We start from the raw sequence: 23,983 nt of genomic DNA, 5'->3' as shown, positions 1-23,983 counted from the left end.
AGGGCGGGGCTCAATCACGCATGCGTCGAAACGTCCACGAAGTCCCTGAAATAATCGCAGAGTATCTATTTATAGCTAAGAGAAATTTAATTTTTTACGCATATATTCAGGTAAGTTGCAGCGTCCCAGATAGGTCTGTAACGGAAAACTACGATTTCAGTTACGTAATAGCTGAAATGGGGTAGCGGGCGTAGGGGGTCGGGGTGGTAAGGGAAAAGCTCAGTTGGCGCCTGGCCCTGACACGCGAAGAACGTGTGATGCGTTGCCGGTGACACGCGAAATGACCAGCAGGAACTTTACAATACAGTGCGAAGTATGAATGCCTTGTGAATTACTGGATTTGGATCCATTATTACGATTGGTGTTAAAAACAGTGACTATGTTAGATAATGTTTTTTGTATTTTATAGTGATCTTCGGTAAGTAAAATTTACTTGACTAAGTTAAATTTATAAAATCGAAAGTGTTTGCATCTTTTTTTATGGTCATAGATATTTATTTCTGTTAAAAATTTGTTCTGATTTTTCTCATTATTAATAAGAATTTGTATATTAGACTTTTTATTTGTTATTAATTATTCATTGATAAATACGTTGCAGTCTTGTATTTTACTGATTTTTTTAATATATAGTATTAAAACATATATATAGTATTAAATTCTGCCATAATTCTTACTTTAACATTTTGTTATTGTTACAAAATGTTGTTGTAGAGAGCTTTTATTCAAATACTTGAAAGGGTTTAATTGTCCATATTCAACACATTTTTATCATAAAAATATTAAAATATTTAAAATAGCATAATTTAGCTAGCTAGCAATTAAGTTAAAGCCTTATGTAGCTCGCTACAACCCGCGTAGCAATTAGCGCTACGTCGTAGCAAAATGTTACATAATTATAAAGCGCTTAGAAATTAAAACATTATTATATTTAATTGAACGTTTAAAGTAATGCCTTCTTAAGCGAATAGTAATTTTAATAAAACAATTCGAAAAGGAATACGTTTTTTTTTAAATTTTATTGTTTGCAAATTTGTTTGTTTAAACGTAAACCATAGTTGTGCTGATTACCTATTTCAGATCAAAACAGCAGCTGTGTAATTATTCATTACGTTATCTCGTAGCGCTCGTAGCACGCTACGCTGTAGCATACTTCACCATATACCCTTATTAAACAAGATTGATAAAAGCCTTCAAAGCTACATCCTAATAATCTTGATGTGCATTAAAGATTTAAATAGAGCTTGAAAGAGCGACGAAGATAATCCAGCTTTAACTTTTAAGCAAAATATATGAGGTTTCTTTTATTAATAGAATTCTGGATTGAAGGCTCTGAATGGTTAAATAAGCATTTTTATAAATTAAACCTTTGTAGCAGGAAAGCAGGCTTTGATGTGTTACAATTGTAATGTGTTTTTATATCTGCTCAAGAACCTTGTAAAACTTATACATAGCAAAACGAGTTACATATATTTATTGTAAATTTTATCTGTGAAGAGGAATAATTTGAAATTATACACAAGTGTACATTTTAATTCTCAAGTATTATGAAAATTATTTATTATTAATCAAAAATATATTGTATCAATACTAAATATATACAACATATTTAATTTATTTGGGCCACAAATCATAAAGACACTTAAATTTTATTTTGGCCAGCACAGTTTCAGGGACCAATAAACAAACTCATAAATTTAACTCAGTTTACAGCTCACTAAAAGTTATTTGTTATCTTCGATTTTGTTTATACATTGTGCGTACACTTTCGTAAATTATTTATATAGATGATGCTAAAATTATTCAAATTAATATTTGGTAAAGAGAGCGCTTGATCTTTTAAAAACAAGCTTATAATACACTTTCAATCCAATTAAACAAAAGCCGGTTTTGCTTTACATAAGAAAAGATCTTGCAATTTTGCCTTACTTCATATTCTACCGACAAAAATAGCAAAAATCTAGTAACACTCTGATTGAACTAGTACCAATAGGATATATTTTATTGAGGTGTAAACTTGAGCAGACCAATAAAGTCATTATTCTGGTCGTAAAGCCTCCATCGATCCGCTCAACAGGTCGGATCGCGTGCAATGTTTATGGGCGTTATGCATAATGCATCCTCCGACTTGTAACACCTGTCAAAGCAACTTCATTACTTTGGCCTAGGTATATTAAGTCGTTGGCTCATTTTTATTAATTTAAGAACATGTTTGCAGTTGTATATATAAATTTTTAATCAAATATGTGATCTAAATTAGAAAAATAATAGTTGTATATATATAATACTGAGCCTTCTCAAACAGTTGGAGCCCCGAATCGAAGCCAAAATTTGCCTAGTGGTATAAATGTCACGACGATTATTATTTTTTATTGAATCTAAAAATACGTTTAAAGGAGTTCAAACCAAATAAGGCTTCAAGCCTCTTCTGAAAGCTCACAATCCATCAATCAACCCCGTAACAGACATGTTCAAAATAAAAACCACTCCACATCCTGGGAATACGTCACTCTTAAAAGATTTCATTCAGCTTTGACATGTACACCTTATACAAAATATTATTAATAAATGTAATTTAAAAAATGTAGCATTCTTTGAGATTAAAACGAGTTTTAATATAATAATTATATATATGTACAATCTGTGTAATTAACGCACTTACAAATTAACGATATCTCGAAAATATTCCAGGATTAATTAAAATATCAAATCCAAAAGAAAGGAAACAAAAACGCAATTTTTATACGCAGTATATATATGTGTACACCGTGTACGAGTATATGTATAGGCTTTAAATAGATTAAGCTAATATTACGAAAACGTGATGATTGGACTCAATTTTACGCTACGCATAGTCAGCATCAGATTATACGATAGGAAATCAAAATAGTACAATATGCAGTTCCATAAAACAACATTGAGAACGGTAACGCGAAGGTAAAATGGGCGCAGGTTGGAAAATGGCGTCATTTGTATAATATCCTCACAATAAGCGAACATCGGGTACGCTCTATTGAATATTTAGATACTTTTGCATCGCTACTTGCATCTATTACCAATAACTGTTCAGTGGAAAATTAAACTCTATTCATATGTTAGAATATCAATGTTTTTCAAATTATGGCATTGTTTTTGTTTTATTTTATAGCACATTTTCTATTCGAAAGAATATATGTTGGTCATTGACAGTACCTAAGCGTGGCTACTAGGAATAAAAATCTCTTCGATTGACTATTGTTATGTATTTAGTCAAACGTCATTTATATTTTTTGTTACAATCAGAAAATTACTGTATACGTCGAGTTGTTAAAAACGTTTTGCGTACTAGTTACCATCAAGTTTAATTTCATGTTCTTTCTAAAAAAACAAAATGTTCAATGTACAATGCTGCTATAGTCAAAAGTCAAATCATTAGCCCTATTAAAAAGGCATTTTTGTAAGTCAAAATTATAAGTTCAAAATATTAAAAATAAAATGACTCTAGTTGCGCCTTCCTAAAGGTTTCATTTGGTGAAAAATGGTCAAGAAACATACTCTTTAAAAATAGTTTTACAGTATTTTGTTTACATTTATTTGATAATTATATGTAAAGACCATGTACCTAGAATAAAAAAAGTTTAAATAAAATAGGCACACGGTGTTACAAAAAACAATGCAGCAGATAACTATATTAATCTGTAGATGCATGGTGGTCACATATTTACTATTAGACTAAGTAAGTTTTGAGTGGAAGTTCTGAGTTCAAACCCTATATAAATTGTGTTGTTTTTTGCTTTCTATAAATACTTTCCCTAAATTGGAAAAGTCTTGATAAGTAGGTCAATACAAAAACTACATAAACGAACTTTCACCTCATGCAATTATAAGAATTGGAAATGTTAAATAGAATCGCAGATAGGCTTATAAGTTTAGATACATCATAGAGATATGACTTAGGATCTTTTAAAATTGTATTATATCTTTATTGGTGTTGCTGAACTTCCTGCCGGTACATAAATTTATTCTGCGTAAAAAACCGGAATAAATTTAATGACACACGTTTTTAGGGTAAAACGAAGAAAACTAATACGGCAAACCTTAATTTCAATTTGTCAGAGAGTAATTTCCTTTGAAAGAACTTTTTATTAAAGGCGACTTTTTAATAACATTTTGTTGAATATGGGCGTTACATTATACTTCATATAAATTTATATTTTAAAGTTTTTAATGTGAATGTTACATAGAAATATATTTTCATTATTAGCATTTTATATTGTAAAAGCGAAGTGAAAAATTAAATATTGTAGATTAGATATTTTTTTAAATAAAATCTTTTGTTTTATAATTGTAACGTTTAAATAAATTTAAAATTTATTAACTTAGTCGTAATAATTATAAACGACTACCTTATATATATACATATATACTATATAATTTTTTCATTAAAAAATATATATATTTTCTCTCATACATACTCGTTCGGGTAAACGAATACTAGAGTTTTGTAAACATTTTTTTGCCAATACTTGTGGTCATACAGCGTTTTTTCTTTATTTTTAACACTCCCGCATATGTTTTAATATTGGCAAAACCGCTAACATTTTTTTGACGTCTGGATATTTTTTTACCGCAACAGCATCGAGCTTTGTATTTTCGTTAAAACTCACAGAGAACTAAAATGGTGTTTCGAAATATGGTCGCTTAATGATTATAGATAATTTTGTATTATGAGTAACTATTTAAGAAAGTCTTTCTCTTTATAAAACATAATATCAATACTCATAATATGTTATGTATTTTAACCCTCTTCGGCCTTCCCACATTAACCGAAATGTCCCTTAATAATTAATTAATACACATTCATTTCAACATTCTGTACAAGTTATGTATAAGTATTATCTTTAAAAATAAAGTTATCGCTATAATATCAAAAGTGCATTTCCCAAAACCACAAAATCAGCAATTGAATAGATCAAAGTTTGAAAAGAAATGTAAAGATTCACATGTTTACTGACAATATTTCTGTTGAGTCTCCGATATAGGGCAAAGAGTCGCTTGGAGCTGATCCAAGACTTGCGATCATAATGATTTATTTATTTTCCCAAATGCAATATTTCATGGAAACTGATAGCCCAGTTCCGATAGCATTCACAATTTTAATATTCAAATGCATTTGCGAAGGTTATTTCATTTGAAATGACGCTTTTTGGAAGTTAGTGGGTTGGAAATATGAATTGTATGCTATAAGTGTCGTTATATTTTCTTACGTTGTTGCAATATCGAGTACTATACATGTATAATGTATGACATGGGAACATTGAAACTTTATAATCTAACTATAGATAATATAATAATGTCTGAAACCTTCATCGAGTTATAAGCATGAGAGTGCACTTGAAAATAATTTCGATGTCGGAAAGTGCGGTTCCAAGTACCAAAAATATTGATAGCAATAATCAATCAAAGGGATTACAATTAAATCAACAAGGCGTCCTTTACCTAACCTGACCTCGCTCTGACAAGGGTCGCTAGATGGAGCTCTCAAATTGAACAATTCTCCATGGATCACAATAATATCGTTATTCGGGATAGAATATATAACATCGAACATTGACCACCTTCACTTCCGTCCCCTAGTTTCACTTATACCGTAATAACTACTAATATTGTATATTATTATGGTATGTTTATTATTAAAAATCAAAATCAAATCAAAAGCATTTTGGTAATTGTGAAATATTTAACAAAATGAACAGAATATTACCTAACATTGATACACCCATTGGATTTTTGAACGCTCTTTTGTTTTTGAATTATAAAATTCAATCAGACTTTCAAAACAATAAATTCAGCAAAATTAATAGAATAGAGCGTATAAACCTAGATTGAAATTAAAGAGCTATTGTGTAACAAATTGAAGGATTTGATAGATTTTGATTCATTTACGAATTTCCACTATACATTATTGATATGTAATTTGCGGTTTAATTAATGGTCATTGTTTAACTTGCATAGTACATATTCCACAAGTCCTAATATTTATGCATAATGACATACAGTAACCGAGGGTAGGTAGTGAGAATCAGGCTGGACCTGTTCCTAGACAAGATGTTATAGAATCTTTATTTCTGCTTAATTTTTTTTATACAAACATTTTACATTACTGATCCGCACAGTCTTATACATAGTCAATACAAAACATGTCAGAAAATACTAAAAAACAACAACAATGAATGACATATAGCATTTATGATTAACACATAAATATATTTAATGTACGTTTCAGATAATGCCTTGTACTTTGTACTGGGCCTTAGTCCATAAGAAGGTAAAGAACGAGTCCGCCTGTTTTACAATGGTGCCTTTAGGTTTATAATGTTTAACACATAAAAACATATACACACAATTTATACACCCCCATATTGCACATTCCCACACACACATCAACAAATAAGTTATTAGTACATTGTCATTATTAGTACACAATGTTCTTCGTGTAATCGCCTTTAACTATATTGTTTATTTAAAAATTATCTTTCAAAACAGCTGTGGATTATCAAAAAGCTGATAAATCAATAAATGTATCTTGAAAATTAACTAGATATAATCTGCTTCTTAATGTTATCTGTTTCACAACATTTTATCAATAGATATAAAGTATTCCACTGTTAACGCAATACCAATTCTTAAGTTAAATTAAGCTAAATATATTAAGCGGGACATCAAAGCCCGGAACCCTAATAAGATGCCTTCTTGATTACACCACGCAGGAATTTGTTAACAATATTGACGGTTTCGAGTAATTGGAAATTACCGTGTAATAATTAATATCGATTTCTGTTGTTCATATGTCTAGGATTATTTAAATTCATTTGAGGATTAGTCTTAATGTAGCAAGTGTCTTACTAGGGAATGCTTTAGTGAGATTGGCGTTGTACTCTTAGCTACTAAACAATCTATATCCATTTGTATGTATGTTCCTTGTAAGGTGTTGAAAATAATTTGTATCCTTTTAAGCGATCTACGTTTAAAAGTCGTCCAGTTGATTCCTTTAATATATTAAATGTATATTAAAAATTGCATTTTAATTTTGTTTTTAATTTATTTAAACTTCATTACATAGAAATAAAAAATATAACACAAATTATTAGGCATGCAACAAGCGACCTTATCGCTAACAAGCGACCCTTACAGGCAACCCTAGTAAGGAAAACTCAAAAACATATAAATATTAAGTGAGCCGGAAGTCTATAACAAAACAACAACAATAAAATTCCAAGTAACACTGAAACATTATAGAATTACCAAACTGAATCTAAAATAATAATAAAATAAACTAACAGGTAATCTTACGGTTCATGAATTACAATTACATTATTACGATACCTTTCTTTATTCAACAATTTAAAGAATGCAATAAGATTTGTTTATGAGCTATTGACAAATAATGATTAGTTATTAATCAGGCCCAATTTTTGATAGTATCTAATAGCCTTAGCCGATCAATAAAATGGTTTTTTTTATATAAAATAATAACTAATGCACGTTTAGTTATAAACTAATTAACCACTAACTAAGGTAAGGGGTTTCTAGTAACTCTTTTCAGTAATTCCCAAGCTCCTCGGCCCCCACGCTACTAACTCGTGGGTGAACCCTGCGCACCTACAACTGTTACTCTATACAAAATGTTACGAACGTAGGAAAAGAGAGAAACCACAAACATACAAGTTAAAGAACCGACCGTGCAGATTGATAACCCTCTTATTTGTTTGAACGCCTCGTTTGAGCACCTGGGCCCGTAATTAATGCGATGGAGACGTTTATTGATAGCTCGAATAAGGGCAGTAACATACGTGGTTGTAATTAAACCTAAATTTAATGATTAAATATAGGTCTGTTTGGTTTAATCTAAGGTGTAATTTCCGCTCGAGGTTCTGGAGATTGGAGACGATAGTTTCAATAATGGCTATTGGGATATGGGACTACCATAATACGTTTGAAGTAACACTTTTGCAGGGTTAAAATTTAATTGTTTTAACATTATAATTAGTTTTCGTTAACATACAGTTACTATACAAACCGGACTGTCATTATAAAACCACTATAAGTACTTTAGACGTGAATAATGTAAAAAAAAACAATGGCGCTACAACCTTTTTAGGTCTGGGCCTCAAATTTCTGTATCTGTTTCATGATCATTTATTAATATAATAGGCAAGCAGATAGGCTGTGCCTTAGGCATGCCGTCGATTATTAGGGTCTACGGCAAGCCGATTTCCTCACGATGTTTTCCTTCATAGTTTGAGCGAATGTTAAATGCGCACGTAGAAAGAAAGTCCATTGGTGCACAGCCGGGGATCGAACCTACGACATCAGCGATGAGAGTCGCACGCTGAAGCTACTAGGCCAACACTGCACTGTTAACAATCTTAAAGTGTTCTTAATAATTTTAAAAAGATAATATGATAACATAACCAATGTTAAACCTGTTTTTTAAAGATAGTTTATAAAAAGGCATGTGGCATCTCAGAAAAAGAGTTGCCAACATACGAAACTAGAATTGTAGAAAATTTATTGATATATCGTTCGCGTTTAAGGTATTTAAGAATCAGGTTGATTACCCAACATTTTAAATCAATTTAAATTTCGTGTACCCTCCAGATATCCCATTTGTCATTCTCATAAACGACTTAGGTCTGGATATCTATAGTTACTATTCTCACAGTTTAAAATCAAATTTAGTTAATTATTTTTATCTCTTTGTGTTTGTTATGTTTGCCTAAAATGCTTGTTACATTAAATCTTGTATTTTTTATGAATAATGTAGTAGAGTACCGAGTTGACAAACTTTTGCAAATAAATATCGTTGTAGTTATAAAGTGCAGTTGCATGTTACACATAGCTAGTGGTAATACTATGAAATGCTTAGTGAATAATAATTTAACATGCGAATTACTTTGACACACGATAAATACGTATACATCAAATGGAAGCGTAATGCGTGGTTACTCGTTCCCAGAATTACATGTAAGATCTTATGTTTAAACGTATTTCTATTACGTATGGCCTTGCGTGCATAATTTCAACGTAATATATGCAAGTCCCCAGCTTCACACAGTATAACTGTCGGCACGTCCCACTATCTCGTTACATTTATATACGTTTAACGTTATTAATTGTCCAACTATGTAGTGCATTTCATTCCTGTTGCAATAGATTTTACGGTTTCTGTCTTAATTAATAGTTGCAGAATGGTATCTGTTATATTTCTCAATGAGTTCATCAATTATTATTTAATATTACTATTAATATTCATATTAACTAGACGAGACACTTTCTAGTTAGCAGTTTTATTCCTATGAATTTTAATATTGAAATACATACTTTATGAATCCTAAAAATAGAAAAAATGTGCCATGCTCCACCTTAGCCAACCTAAAATTCTTATGCCCTATGTAACATAAAAAAATTATGATATTGTAAAAATGAATTGTTCACTCAAGAAATTGTAATTATAGGTTTTTTAATGTAATAGGATGCAAACGGACAGTAGGCTCGCAAGTGCGTTGCCGGCCTTTCAAGAATCGGTACGCTCTTTTATTTTAGGACTCTAAGTCTAATTGGTTCGGAAATACTTCAGTGGGCAGCTGGTTCCACATAGTAGTGGTGCGTGGCAAAAACTGCCTTAGAAAACGCTCAGTTGTGGAACGACGGATGTCGAGGTGATACGGATGGTATTTTGTATTTTGCCTTGACGTCCGATAATGAAACTCGGCTGCGGGTATTAGACTGAACAACTCTTCTGAACACTCCCCATGGTAAATGCGGTAGAAGATGCTGTTTTAGGAAGAAATTACTAGAAAATTGTTATCGACACGATAAGTAAATTTTCAAATTATAATGAGAATCTGGAATTTAAATTTTAAAAAATATTAATATTTTTTTTCTATATTAATTTAGTGAGATCCTTGATTGATTGGTTAGATTGATACTTGCTGCACAGAGTTTATATTGGGTTCGAATTTGGTTAGCTTCAGTCTTAAATTTCCATGTTGTGATATCCAGCTGATTTCGATTGCCCTTCTTAACAATCAAATTACCCCTATGTGGGTCGTGGTCCCCACGTTAGGAAACACTGTTTTAGATTCTCACATTCTATCTTTCTAGATGTTGATTTTTAAATCGATTAATGTTTGGTGATTATTTTATAAAATCTCCGCGACAAATTGTGGAAGCCATTATAAAGTATTTTGGAATATTTTCTTATATATTATTTTTCTAATTAACATTGTTGGTTAGAATGGACGCACCGCACCGTCTGTGAATTATGAAAATTGTTTTGTCTAAAATAGATTTCTATTTCGGTACTATATTGGGTTTTACAAACTACGGTACAACAATTTTGTAACTATTTCGGGGATCGAAAGGTTCGTTCGTTGAGATTATTCGGATTATTTTCATACTACATTAATCTAGATATACACGTTTCTTATCACACCACTATTTGCATTCCGGCTAACTTAACATTCATGTATTCAAATAAATTGTACGACATGAGATAAATAAAACTCAACAGCTGTGTGAGGTGTGTTTCTGATTAACTTAAACTTAATGGCGTAGCATAGAATAGGTTTCGGCCTTTTGGCTTGATGGAAGACAACAGCTTGGGGCAAACGATCCTACGGGACGCCCAAAAAGGGTAGTCATTGAAGCCCATGGACATGCATTTTTAGTAGATGCTTTGCCAACTTTTGAGGGAGGATAACACTTGGACAGTGAACAGTTGGAGGTGGTACCTCTCAGGGAACACCCCCACCGGGAGTCGTTTCCTCAGTTCGCTAGTTCACAAAACAAAATGCCTTGTGAAACGGTGTGCACGATTTCCAGTCATCAAGGTGATGCTGATGAAATTACATTCTTTTAAAAAAATTCACGCATCAGATTTCGGTATTTAGTTTCAGTCAGTTTGAACTGTGATTTGATGTCATGTGTTCAGAGTTGAGAGTTGTACACTAAAGCTAGTTGCTTACACTATACCAACATTGCGCTTTCATTATTACTCCATTGAAATGATCGTTTCCACTATCTTTATGCTTAGACGATCAAGTTTTATCCCATTACTTAGGCAGCTTTGAAATTAAACAATAACTTGGCACAGAGTGAATTTAATTGTAATGAGTTCATGCTTAAGTTAATGCGATCGTTGAATGGCGAGGTAATGGGCGCGTACTTCGCTCCATTGAATTGCTATTTGAAATAATACATTTTAAATTCACCAATCAAATTAGTTTTAAGGCTAGGAGATAAGCGGTTTAAGGTTGCGGTTATGACAGCTATATCAACATAGAGAAATGTATGTGAAACCTTTTATCAAAGACCAAATGCAATACTAATAAATATATTAAATAATGAAAATATCAAAATTATTAATATGTTATTGGTTCTACTCTCTACTAACTAACCGAGTTAGTCATAAATAATAAAATTAATTTATCTTAAACAGTAGAAAGTGAAAGAGAAAAATCCAAACGTGACTCTGAACATTTTGGAGAGTTCTTACTCTCGTCATATCACACGTCGCGAACCAGATAACCTGGACAAGCTGGTTATTGTCGGCAAGGTGGAAGGCATAAGGCCGCGGGGATCGCCAACCCGCTGATGTGAACACGTCACGATTCTCACGGGTCTCCCCATAACAAAGTGGAGAGATTTAAAATATAATTTGTAGTTTCCGAGAAATGTGGACAAGCATGTATATTGTATAACGTACTTACGAAATTAAGGACACCTATCTGCCTGCCTGGAAGTCTTAATTTATCAAAATCTGACTCGTTTCTTTAAATATGATGAATATTTGTTTATCCTATTGAATTCTGATAAAATAACATGATTAATAGATTTGCTTTACCGATTTTAGAAGTTGAAAAATAGTTGATAATTAGTTTTAGAGCCACACTTACGGCTTGTAAGCCTATTAAAGACGACGCCGACAAAGATTGCTTTAATCCCGCAAATGACTCGTTATTTTCCGCAAATACTCTTTTAGCTGGGAACAGGAACTGATTGTGTGTTTGTTTGTCGCTATTTATGACAATGTAGAACACAAAGTACTGTTCAACGAATATCTGAATCCAAAATCTATTTAAAAGGAACGATTAGTTTTTTTGTTTTCTTTCTTTATCACAAATTTTAAATATATTTGTATATTTTTTTTAACTTCGTTGAATTAATAGAAAAATAAATTACATAAATTACTAGGAATATACGATCACTGCCAGACAACCCTAGTAAGGAAAAATTTAAAAAATTAATATTAAAGTGCAAGAAATGCATCCAAATCTATCAAAGTGACACTGAAAAATTTAAGAATTACCAAACTTAATCTGAAATAATAATAAAAAAAACTAAACGCTAAACTGAACAAATTTAAAATTTTCGCCACGTATTTTGGCAATGATTTGAACCAACAACAAATTTTTGTTACATTATTAAATAATCATGAAACACATAAAGAAATCTAAGGCCCACCTATAAAAGTTGTAGCGCCACTGATTTTTTTATAAGATAATCTATTGTACAATCGGGATCAACACTTACTACTGTATTTTTTTTCAATTACATGCATATATTATTCACGCGGTATACATGAAGATTAATGTACCTCTGTACCTGTAAAAACCTCTTCTATAATTTGGTACATCTTAAATATTATTGACAATTATTGTTCGCCAGTACCCCTACCCTGTTGACCTCTTTTATGAACGGACCTTGATAATAAATTCCGTAATTGGTTTCTTTACAACATGAAGCGACTTTGCTCTCTGAAACCCTCACTCGAGCTTCGAAATCAAATATTCTCTTTAAAAACTAAGCAATTACTCAACTGTCTATATAGTTTTCAAATTAGCCCTGTAAGCGCTGCAGTATACAAAGCGAGCGCTATACATTATTCACTAGTTCCGTAGGCCATTAGTGGATTGAGTGCGGTGTCAGCCATCCAATGATTTAAAGTGCTTGTATCGCTGGATTGATCTGGGCCTAACGATGAGCGATAGTGCCAAGTGAAAAGAAATCGTTTGACGGATTTTTTGATTGACTATGATCTAGTTCTAGATTTAAGAGGGCGCTTGAATTCTCGTAGATTGAATACCTGCAGCTGAGTTTCATCATCGGACGTCGAGGCAGAATACGAAATTCCACCCGTATCACCCTGACGTCCGTCGTTCCACAACTGAGCATTTCTTAAGTCCCGTTTTTGCCGCGCACCACCACTATGTGGAACCCGCTGCCCGCTGAAATATTTCCAAAGCAATTTGACCTAAGGTCCTTCAAGAATTGAGCGTACCAAATGTAAAAAAACCCGGCAACGCACTAGTGACCCCTCTGGCAATGTGAGTGTCCATGTCCAATTCTTAAAATTTCCTTTTATTGAGAGTGTACCCATGGACTTAATATCAGGTTACTCTCCTACCCGTTTGCCTGTTTTATAAAAAAATAATAATTACTATTGCGGCTCAAACCATATGTTTTAATATTAACAGCCGTATACAGTTGTGCACTGAATGTGACTGACTCAAGTAGATGCGTCTTTCTTCCAACTGTCGCCTTTGGAGTACACTCTCAGACCGTATAGGGCATAGACACTTATCAAAGATTCAAGTTAGAGGTAGGTGCTTTCCTAGCCCAGCGTATAAGCATCGCAATACAGCGTCGAAGTCAATTCAATACTTTTTCACAGTTCTTTTCGTATGCAACAGAAAAAAACTATTAATAAACTTGACAGTGGTAACATAGTGGTAGAAATTTCTAGCATTCGGACGAAAAACGTATGCCCACACAAATACAGCCATATAAGAACGATAAAAATCACTATTATGCTTCATGGAAAGAACTTTCGCAGGAATTTTGTTTATTTAGAAACGAGATAACACAAATTAATTACAGCGAAATATGTTGTCGATGTTAGTTGTAAATCTAAAGCTCACACAAAAGCTATTTTTTTTTTCAGTTCAATGGTTTTTTAAACTACTCATAAAATCTACCTCCTTAAGTAAAAATATTTGCAGTACTAGACCTGTTTAACAATTTCCGTATCGTATATATGTCAGTGTTATAATAACTGTGTATTTTTTATTCTGAACAAAACAAAAAGTAGTGTATGTAAAGTAATACAATGACTAGACACTACTATTTATTCGAGACTTAATGAATAGCCCACTACGTTAATGTAAAAGTACAGAGACGTATTAACAATTGTATTAACCACTCATTTTAGCAGGCAGTACTTTACTAGCATTGACCTCTTTATTAGTAAAATCATTTTTAAATAAAGTACTTTCTGTTAAATTGTTTACGCTATATTGAAGTGGTCAAGCTGAGAATTTTAGTTAACAAAAAGTCAACGGCGACGTCAGGCACAGAAGGCCGATGGCCTACTTGCCTATTAAATAGGCAAATGATCATGAAACAGCTTTACAAATCTGAGGACCTCAAAAATTTGTAGCGTATTTATTTTATTTTTTTTAATTAAATAATGAAGGTTCTTAATCGAGTTGGAATGTTGCAAAATCCTATGCGGAACATTAAGCAAAGGTACGTACCAGGGGGCTTAGACAAGATGTCTTAACAGTAGTGTATGTAGAAAGGCGAAAACTAAATTTGTATGAAAGCTGTCGACACGAACGGTAATTTTCATACAAATTAAGTTTTCGATTTTCTACAAACACTACTGTTAAGACATCTTAACTAAACCCCCTGGGCTATGTATTGCGCCATGACCACTACCACCTTCAATTAATTATAATGGGTAAAATCCAGCTAATACGGCGTGTTGGTAGAAGGAAATCATGGCAACGTTTAGGGGTGGAAAGGTATTGTGACTGCTGCAGACTTTCTACATCTGGCACAGAACAAGACATGCTTCAAGAGACCAATGGACAACCTTAAGTAATGGAGAGGCACTAAAAGAAGAAGAATTATATTAAAACATAGGTTAAATTGATATGTATGTTATCGCCTGTAGAAGTTTTGGTTTACAAATATGCCCCACATTTCATAGGAAATTGTGTGACCATGCTTAATGTGTAATACAATATCGAAACGATGACATTTAAGAATTTTTGAGAAAAGTAACTTGAAGCCGGCCCTGGGCAAAGGTTGCTCCTGTAATGAGCTTCTCTCCTTTTATTTTATTAAATACGCTTTTTGCTAGTTTACTTCGGCTTTAACTTGTTCCATTACGAGCACGCTTTTCCAATTTTTTAAGCAAATAAAAATGGAATTCGAGAATTATTCAGTGTATTTTTAATTTAAGACCGAAGTTATGGTATGCTTAGGGCCGGAGCACCTAAAAAAATATTGTTGCAGTTGGCGGAAATAATATACTGTGCATATTAATATACAAGTTGCGACATATAAAAAGGTTCCCAACGATTGGAGATTGTATATTTATATGTATTCAAACTCAAACTCAACATATCTTTATTCAATTAGGTAAACAAGTACACTTATGAACGTCAAAAAGAAGTTAAATTAATTGTAAATTTACATTTGCTACCAGTTTGCAAGTCCTTTTTAATCGCCAATTATTAAGTCATACAAATTGTTTGAACTGGAGCAAATGATCATTTAAGTATTCGTCAAATTTATAATTATAATAATATTGTATTGTGGACAATATTATTTACTATAAATATTTAAAGTTTAAATAAAATATTATATATGTGATGACAAATCACCGAGTCCATGGATACAGGGATAACGCGACGATACGCGCGTCTTTTCCTTCGAAGGACAATAGTCAACATCATCTCCACTCCAAACAAGCACGTGATACTTAACGACCACAACGTGTTTCGTCTTTCCCCTGTTTATTTCCTAGTAAAATATGGCATACAACGCTTTAGGAACATACATATACTTCAGTACTGTATTTTTAGATCTGAGCCTCAGATTTCTGTATCTATTGCGAGATCAAACTTGGTGAACAAAGGTGATCCCTCCGGTTCCTGACACACATCGTCGACTTTTTGGGTTTAAGCAAATGTTAAATGCGCACATATCAAGAAAGTCGATTGGTACATAGCCGGGGATCGAGTCAACAACCTCAGGGATGAAAGTCGCACTCTGAAGCTACTAGGACAACACTGCTCAGAAAGGCCGTGATCGTTTAGAAAAAAAAATTGCAATACCTCAGATTTATATTAGATCCTAGCTATATGCTTTTGATTCACAAACAAACAATTAATATTACATTGTATCAAACACTAGTTACATTTACGCTTCATCGATATATCATTATTCCTCCGTATTGTGTGGATATCAATCTACGATCGGATATCGGTACATCGGCTGCCATTTTACGAAGCGTTTTATCGCTGGGCCCACAATCGCTTTGCAAGTTTTTTGTTAGCGAATTTTGAGGTCCCTTCGCTACGGAATTTTGGTCCGGATTTAACGCTTATGGTAATTTATGAGTTTGCGAAATATCTGATGGGACTCGAATGAATTAAGATAACGTAATTGAATGTTTTGAGTTTTTGGTGCGATTTGGGCGATATACAGGAAATTAGAAAACGAAGTTTGATATGGTACTTTATTTATTTATTCACACTTCGTTACCTTTTCTTATTTTATAGGATGCAACCGGGCAGGAGGCTCATCGGATGTTAAGAGATACCGCCGCCCATGGACACTCACGTTACCAGAAGGCTCGCATGTGTTGCCGGCCTTTTAAGAATTGGTACGCTCTTTTCTTGAAGGACCCTAAGTCGAATTGGTTCGGAAATTCTTCAGTGGGCGGCTGGTTCCACATCGGTGGTGCGCGGCAAAAGCTGCCTTAAGCCCTGTAAACACCTTAAACATACATATATAAAACATATTACATAAGTTATTAGCAACGGGCGGCCTTATCGCTGACAAATGATATTTTCCAAACCTAGTAAGTAAATAAACACCTACTGAGAATAAAGTACAAGCAGTACATTTATAATAAACAAAAAAAATTACATGCAACATATATGTCGCAGAGATCTCCATCGATATGGACATCATCGGACATAAACGGGTTTAGTAGGCGTCATGTTGATAAAGTGCGTATTTTATTTAGATTGATTCCTTTTAACACTACAAATAACACTTTAAACATAAATTAGAATAAGCAGCGGGTTCGAAAGCACTGATATCACTTTTAATCACAATCTACTCATCCACAAATCACACAGATCCAAATCGTTCCAACGTCTCATCACCACAATGCTCCACTGAATACTCAATCAAACTACTCTACCCTCAACGCACTGTCCAAAGTCAATTTGGCGCCTCGATTACGATTGGTCGTAACAATATTCGTACTTTTATTCATAAAGTAATGATTACTAACAAATCAAATTAAATTATGATAACTTAACTATTAATTAGCCTGTGTATAATTAGTGTTGGCCTAGTGGCTCCAGCGTGCGACGCTCATCCCCGAGGTCGTAGGTTCAATCCCCGGCTGTGCACCAATGGATTTTCTTTCTAAGTGCGCATTAAACATTAGCTCGAACGGTAAAGGAACACATCGTGTTGCCTTAGACCCAAAAAGTCGACGGCGTGCGTCAGGCACAAAAGGCTGATCACCTACTTGCCTATTCGATTAACAATTGATCATGAAACAGATACAGAATCCGAGAGACCTGAAAAGGTTGCAGCGCTATTGTTTTTTTTAACTATTGATTACTAATTGGATCAGACCTTTTTCTGATAATCGGACCATTCCCTTTCCCTGACAAATATAAATGGCTCTTTGTTATATTTTTACATGAAAATTATATTAAAACGATTAACTCTATCTACTTGTCTTTAATTGTTTAAAGCCTTGTAGATAAGCCTGCTTTGTTTTATAATATTATAAAAGTAATTTATAGTTATTCAAAAATGTATCTTCATTGTTTAAAACAAACATAAAAAACAATATTGATAATTGTTACAGAAACATTTCGTAAACGTCTTCAAACATTTTTAAACTGTACTAAAGAGATTAGCGTGAAACTATTACCCGTTTACAAAAAGTCCAGTTCAATTTGAGGCATGGCAGGCGAGCGGTGAACATAAATCTCATTAGAGCCAACATCGAACGACTGAAATTAGCTACGGATTAATTACATTCACCATGAGACTGATGAGTCGGCGATTTCATTAATATTCACTATATTCGATTATATTTTTATGGACTCAAGTTTTATATTAACTCCAATTGTTAGATACTCATATGAGTAAGTTTTACGGCATATTCATGTCACGACTTAGTAGAATGTTCCAACTAACTAAATACAAAATACCATCCGTATCACCTCGACGTCTGTCGTTCCATAACCGAGTGTTTCTTAAGGCAGTTTTTGCAAGTATTACAATATACTTATTTGCAAGTATTTCCGAACCATTCCAACTTAGGGTTCTTTAAGAGCGTACCAATTCTTGAAAGGCCGGCAACGTACTTGCGAGTATTCTGCCCGATTGCCTCCTATTACTTAAAGAAACTAATACCAGACATGAAACATCCAAAAAAGTTCGACATCAGTTCAAAAGACGTGTCTTTGTCTACATTTAAGATTCATTGTTGCAATAAACTAATTTTCTCGGTCTGTTTTCTTACTATTTGCTATTACTTAAGTCTTACAGAATAACGTACTTTGTGTTTGCAAGTTTGCTATCACTTAACCTCACAGTAACTTAGCAATTTACCTTAGTGACTGTTTTAATACGAGTAGATCCTCTAGATCCAAGTTTATTTAAATGTTTTGAACTGTAATTAGCAAATTTGTTTCCTTCCAACATTTGTTTTTCACGATATTTTCTTCATCATAATTATTTATATAATATAAGATACAGAAAGCAGTTATTTGATGTAATACTAATTTGTTTTGAATCTTTAAGGTAAACGTGTAATTATGATTTCATAAGTGCCTTTTTAATAGGCCTTATTGAAATAAATTATTTGACTTTGAACGAAATGTTGAAGGTAATTAAAGGAGACACATCTGAAACTTTCAATTTCGGCTTTTCAAAAACTACATGTATGTGTTTGGCAGTTATTATTTACAATTCATATTAGAATTTTAATGATGTTAATAAAAGTATCAAGATCAGATTTCAGGGCTTTCAATGTGTTCTTTTCATGTGGTATTTGAATCGTTATCTAAGTTATTTCTTAAAATGTAATTTAATAAAGACTACATGAATTACTAGTATATCCCAATTTTGTCCAAGCATTTGCAAAGATCTGATATGCTAATTGATATGGCAACACCAGATTCTCTAGAGTTTTATGTCAATTATCGCTTGAGATAAGCACCAAGAACCAAGTGGTAATGTTTACACAACAGCTTTCAACCAATATCGTAATTGTTGCTGGAAATATCTTGCGAGCTTTCACGTTTGCCATGGTGTCCTTAAGGGACGAACGTAGGTTATAAAATTATTTTAGAAATGTTTGTGAGAATTAGTAAAGGGGAAAAGTCATAGAATTATAATCATGTGTCACCAGTGTACTGTAGGTAACTTCAAGATTTGCTCACCTGACGTACTGACAGGGTACTATCTGGTAGATACTGAGGAATCAGACAACTGCTCCCCGGGCTGCGCTTGAAAATCGTATATCCTCGGGTTCTGCCCAACATCACGATTCGATGCCAATGTTTTTGCAATACTGATACTCATTTTCGTAGTCAAGGTCCGCAATTTCCAGTAAACGTTAAAAATATATTAATTAAAAACAAATGTGTGTTTAGTATTATCAAATCCCATTGTTAAAAGCAGTTTCAGTTATTTATAATTTAAAACACCTGAATTAAACATATGTAAATTAGAGAATTATATAATTGTTTTTAACTTATATAACATATATGTTTTTCTTTGCTCAAATTTACTAAAACTAACTGAACAATACAAGTTTAGTTAACATTTTATAATATAAATAATCGATCAAAGTTTTACAAAATGAAGTGGAACGCACAACTTAAAGAGCTTAACAGAAGAGAATTAGAAGCGATTTAATTGAATTGTTTACGTGCCGTTGACTCCAGGCTTCGAGCTGTAGCCATACAAATTGTATCCGATTTTAACGGGCCGATTCCCTATACGATGCAATATTCTTTTTGTTTTTAATCTCACTAATATAGATTGAAATTTGTATCATCCTTTTGGTATGAAGGGAGGAGTATTTTATATATGACTGGATAAACCGCGTCGTTTTTTTGGTCGAGAATTAGAGTAATAGTTCTCTTTAAGGTGCGGAAAAAGAGAGCTGATGCATAAAATTACAAACAATAACATTACGTTTTGTAGTTAAATGTGGCCGCTTGATTTATAAATTTTGAATTATAAATGATTTACTAATACAAGTAATAGTGCAAATAAGTGTAGCTCTGTGATTCTTAATTATTTGGTTACTGCCTAAATCAAAAACGTTATCCCTTACCTAGAATTCAAAGCAACAAAAACCTTTTTAAGTTATGAAATATTAGCGCAGATTTAGTGAAGTTCTTAGGTAGTGTAATTTCAAATAGAAATATATACATATAGTATGTCGCAGTGCGCCAATTTTTAATATAAGATATCTTTGTAAACATCGGCCTAATTAATGTGTTTTCGACAGGTGAGCGCGCGGGCGAGCGGCGGCGGTGCGCGGGCGCAGTGCGGCGCGGCATGCGGCCCCGCCCGCTGCTGCTGCTGCTGCTGCTGGCGTTGCTGCGCGCGCACGGCTTGCTCGCCACCTCCGGAGGTAAGCTACTTAACACTATTTTTTAAAGTAAGTTTCCGAAACGGAAAAACATCCAATGTCAACCGGTGTACTGAAAATAGAAAACTGCTAAATAATTTGACCTTGTTAGAAGTTAACTAGGGTTGATTTAAATAAATTTCTTTGCATTAACTTTCCTATAAACTTATTATTATTTTTTTATCATAAAAGATCTCGACTTATGTGAACTGATAAATATTAAAACATTTTAAAGTAGAGCAACAGAATTCCTATTTCATGGATTATACCGTCCAGAGTTATTTTATGCTGTGTAAAATTTTAACCAGTTATATTACTAATATTGATTTTCACCAACGAATAGTTTTCTGAGCTTTTATTAGATTTATATTTCCAAAACGAGGATCCATCGATCATGTCACGTGTTTGAACGAGATAGGCAAATATCGATGAAATTCAACGAATTAAATCTGTCTACAAACAATACGTTGACAAGCTGCCGTATAACAAACATTGTTCGCAATCAATGTTCAGCGCAACGGCACAAGCCGGAAATGTTTTGTATTCTATATATTTTATAATAGCGAGGTCCCGCGAGTACGTCTGCGCAGGATTAGTACAAAGATTGCCAGTTTCAGACAGGAAAAATATGTTTTGTGTTTGTGGTAAAATGACAATAATATGACAAAGATACATTGAACTGAATTGTTTTAGCAGATCACATGAGAAGAATTAATATGAGAACTTTGAATAATATAAGACAGTGTTGCCATTTTATTGCGTCTTGACCATGTTTTTGATATACCTGTTGCGATTTTCAGCCATTTTAATATCCTATCAAAAGATTAAGCGATTGCCGTCCAATGTCTTTGAAATAAATACCTGTATAGCATAGCATATAATATAATTTATCTGTCAGGCACTATGCTTCAACTGACTGAAATACAGATTACAAATCATATAGATAAGTGCTATAGGTTTAACAACCCCGAAGTTAGGAAGTAGGGTGACCGAGATAACTCAAAACAAGGGATAGTGCGGGCTGAGCCGGACATTTTATTGATTGTTAATTGCGAGGGACCCGAAATAGGTCATTTGTTAAAACAGCGACGAATAATTCATCTGTGAGTAGCCTTCAGTAGGCGTTTGGTCTCTAATTGAGTGTTGACGAAATATAAGGAATGGGAGGTTCGGCTTTGTGTGGTGTGGCTTGTGGCGCCTTGAATGGTTTTGTGTTGGATATTTTAACATATACATTGTAAAACTGTAGCGTTATGAAATTAAAAAAAAATGGCATATATATTTGGTGTTACTACCAAACATCTACTAACGCCATATATATATACATATTTCAATAATATTTCTAATATTCTCGATACTAAAAAATTCGGTCACATTGGTCTGAACTATATTTTGCTGAGGAAAGACTAGATATGTAGTACCAGTGTGGAGTCACTTTCCGCACTGAGTCGCTCTTTTGTTTCGTTGTACGTAAAGCTAGCCTAGCTTCTTCCAGAAACTCAGAAGTTTTCTGTGCATTTCGCATGCTTCAGGAGGTAAGGAATTTAATTTCCAGTTCATTAAAACTATGATTGAAAAGTAGGTAGAAGTGGCTTTTTTGACAATATAGGATTGTAAAAACAATCAATGGCGCTACAACCTTTTTAGGTCTGGGCCTCAGATTATGTATCTGTTTCATGATCATTTGATCATAAAAGCCGGTTTTCTCACGATGTTTTCCTTCACTGTGCGAGCTAATGTGAAATGCGCATATAGAAAGAAAATCCATTGGTGCACACCCGGGGATCGAACCTACTACCTCAGGGATGAGAGTCGCATACTCAAGGCACTAGGCCAACATTGCTCTACATTGTTGACATAGGATTGTACACTTGAGAAAAAACCACACGAGTGTAACCAGCAAATGTTTATCTCTAAAAAACATATTTATTAAATTCTTTGTACACAAGTAGATTTCATTCAGAAACACATTTTGTTGTCCTTTAGACGCCTTTATCTCTTCACCATTTCAGTGGATCAAAGGGGAAAAAAATATTGTGTTTCGCTTCTGGTATTGTTGTGGATTAGTGACATGAAAGGGAACGTACCTGAAAATACAAAATCATGGTATCCACAAACACGGGTACAATTTGTCTGAAAATAAAATATGCGGTTGACAATTTTTTCGCGGACATCTCAAACAGAATTGATTTTGAAATTGTGATACGTTGTTCATAAATCCGAATGTGACATCTCATATGTTTGAAAGTTGCATCTTATTTCCTAGAATCTAGGGGATATATAATATACGTCAATTGGAGTAAGATAATGTTCTTGAGTTAGCAAGCAGTATTCTGTGTCACATTGGAGAAGAAAAGTCGAGGATATTTGAGAAGGTGATGGATTGTACAATACCAAGTCCAGCCAAGTTCTGTTACAAATGATAATGCATTTTTTAATGAAGTAATGTAATATTATTAAAATTTATATCTGTATATTTATTAAAGTTATCAAAAAATTAAAAAATATTCTATTCGAAATGGCCACATTTGGCTTTTATACAGGCTTTTAATCTATTTGGCCACGAATCTATGGATTTACGTACTGTTTCCAAGGTCTGTTGCCACTGCTTGTTCCTAAGATTGTTTAAGATACTCAATGTCGACGTGTTGTTAAGAGCAGATCATGTCCTCTAAAACTGACCATAATTTGAAGTCCAAAGGGTTGAAGTCTTGGCTAGATGAGGGCCAGTCTTCAGCTTTTATAAAGTCCCGAACGTTGGTTTCTAACCAGGCTTGGGTAGTTCGTGCCTTGTGACCAGGTGCAGAAACTTACTGGTAGTTCACAAATGGCGCATAATCGAATGAAGTTTTTAAAATAATAAATGTGTTCCAAATTCAAAATAATTAAAAAGGTGAAAAGAGAAAAGTTTTATGAATTTATGGCCAGACTACTTATATAAATTAAAGACAAACTTGTGTTAAATATGTATCAGAAAATACTTTTATTTTACTAGTGACATCTGATTCGATATATGTAAAACTAATTTGTAGGTCTATGCATAACCTAATAAAACTTTTAGTCTGTGGGAAGCACTTATAGTTTCAATAAATTTTCATTTAATATTCAGTATGTTATTAATTATTATTTAACATTTAATATATTTTTAGTTTAAATATACACACTTAAATTTTGAAGATATATCTTCTATTAATAAATAAAAATAGCCTATATTCAATATAATATATAATATAACATTATGTTTATGAT

General features: G+C 33.1%; 1 protein-coding gene across 9 annotated transcripts in view; it reads left to right on the top strand.

Moving 5' to 3' along the window:
* Nucleotides 1-240: 240 nt before the first annotated feature.
* LOC123708244 (disintegrin and metalloproteinase domain-containing protein 11) overlaps nucleotides 241-23,983 on the top strand; it is a 259,659-nt gene continuing 235,916 nt past the window's right edge. For all 9 annotated transcript variants that reach the window (XM_045658852.1, XM_045658848.1, XM_045658851.1 and 6 more), the window contains exons 1-2: nucleotides 241-418; nucleotides 20,612-20,737. In XM_045658852.1, the coding sequence (XP_045514808.1) occupies nucleotides 20,662-20,737 (76 nt within the window). In that variant the 5' untranslated portion in view covers nucleotides 241-418; nucleotides 20,612-20,661. The remainder of the gene's footprint in view (nucleotides 419-20,611; nucleotides 20,738-23,983) is intronic.

Source organism: Pieris brassicae, chromosome 4, assembly GCF_905147105.1.
Source record: "Pieris brassicae chromosome 4, ilPieBrab1.1, whole genome shotgun sequence".
Taxonomy (NCBI): domain Eukaryota; kingdom Metazoa; phylum Arthropoda; class Insecta; order Lepidoptera; family Pieridae; genus Pieris; species Pieris brassicae.
The sequence above is the reverse complement of the archived record's forward strand: the minus strand, read 5'-3'. Positions and strand labels throughout refer to the sequence as shown.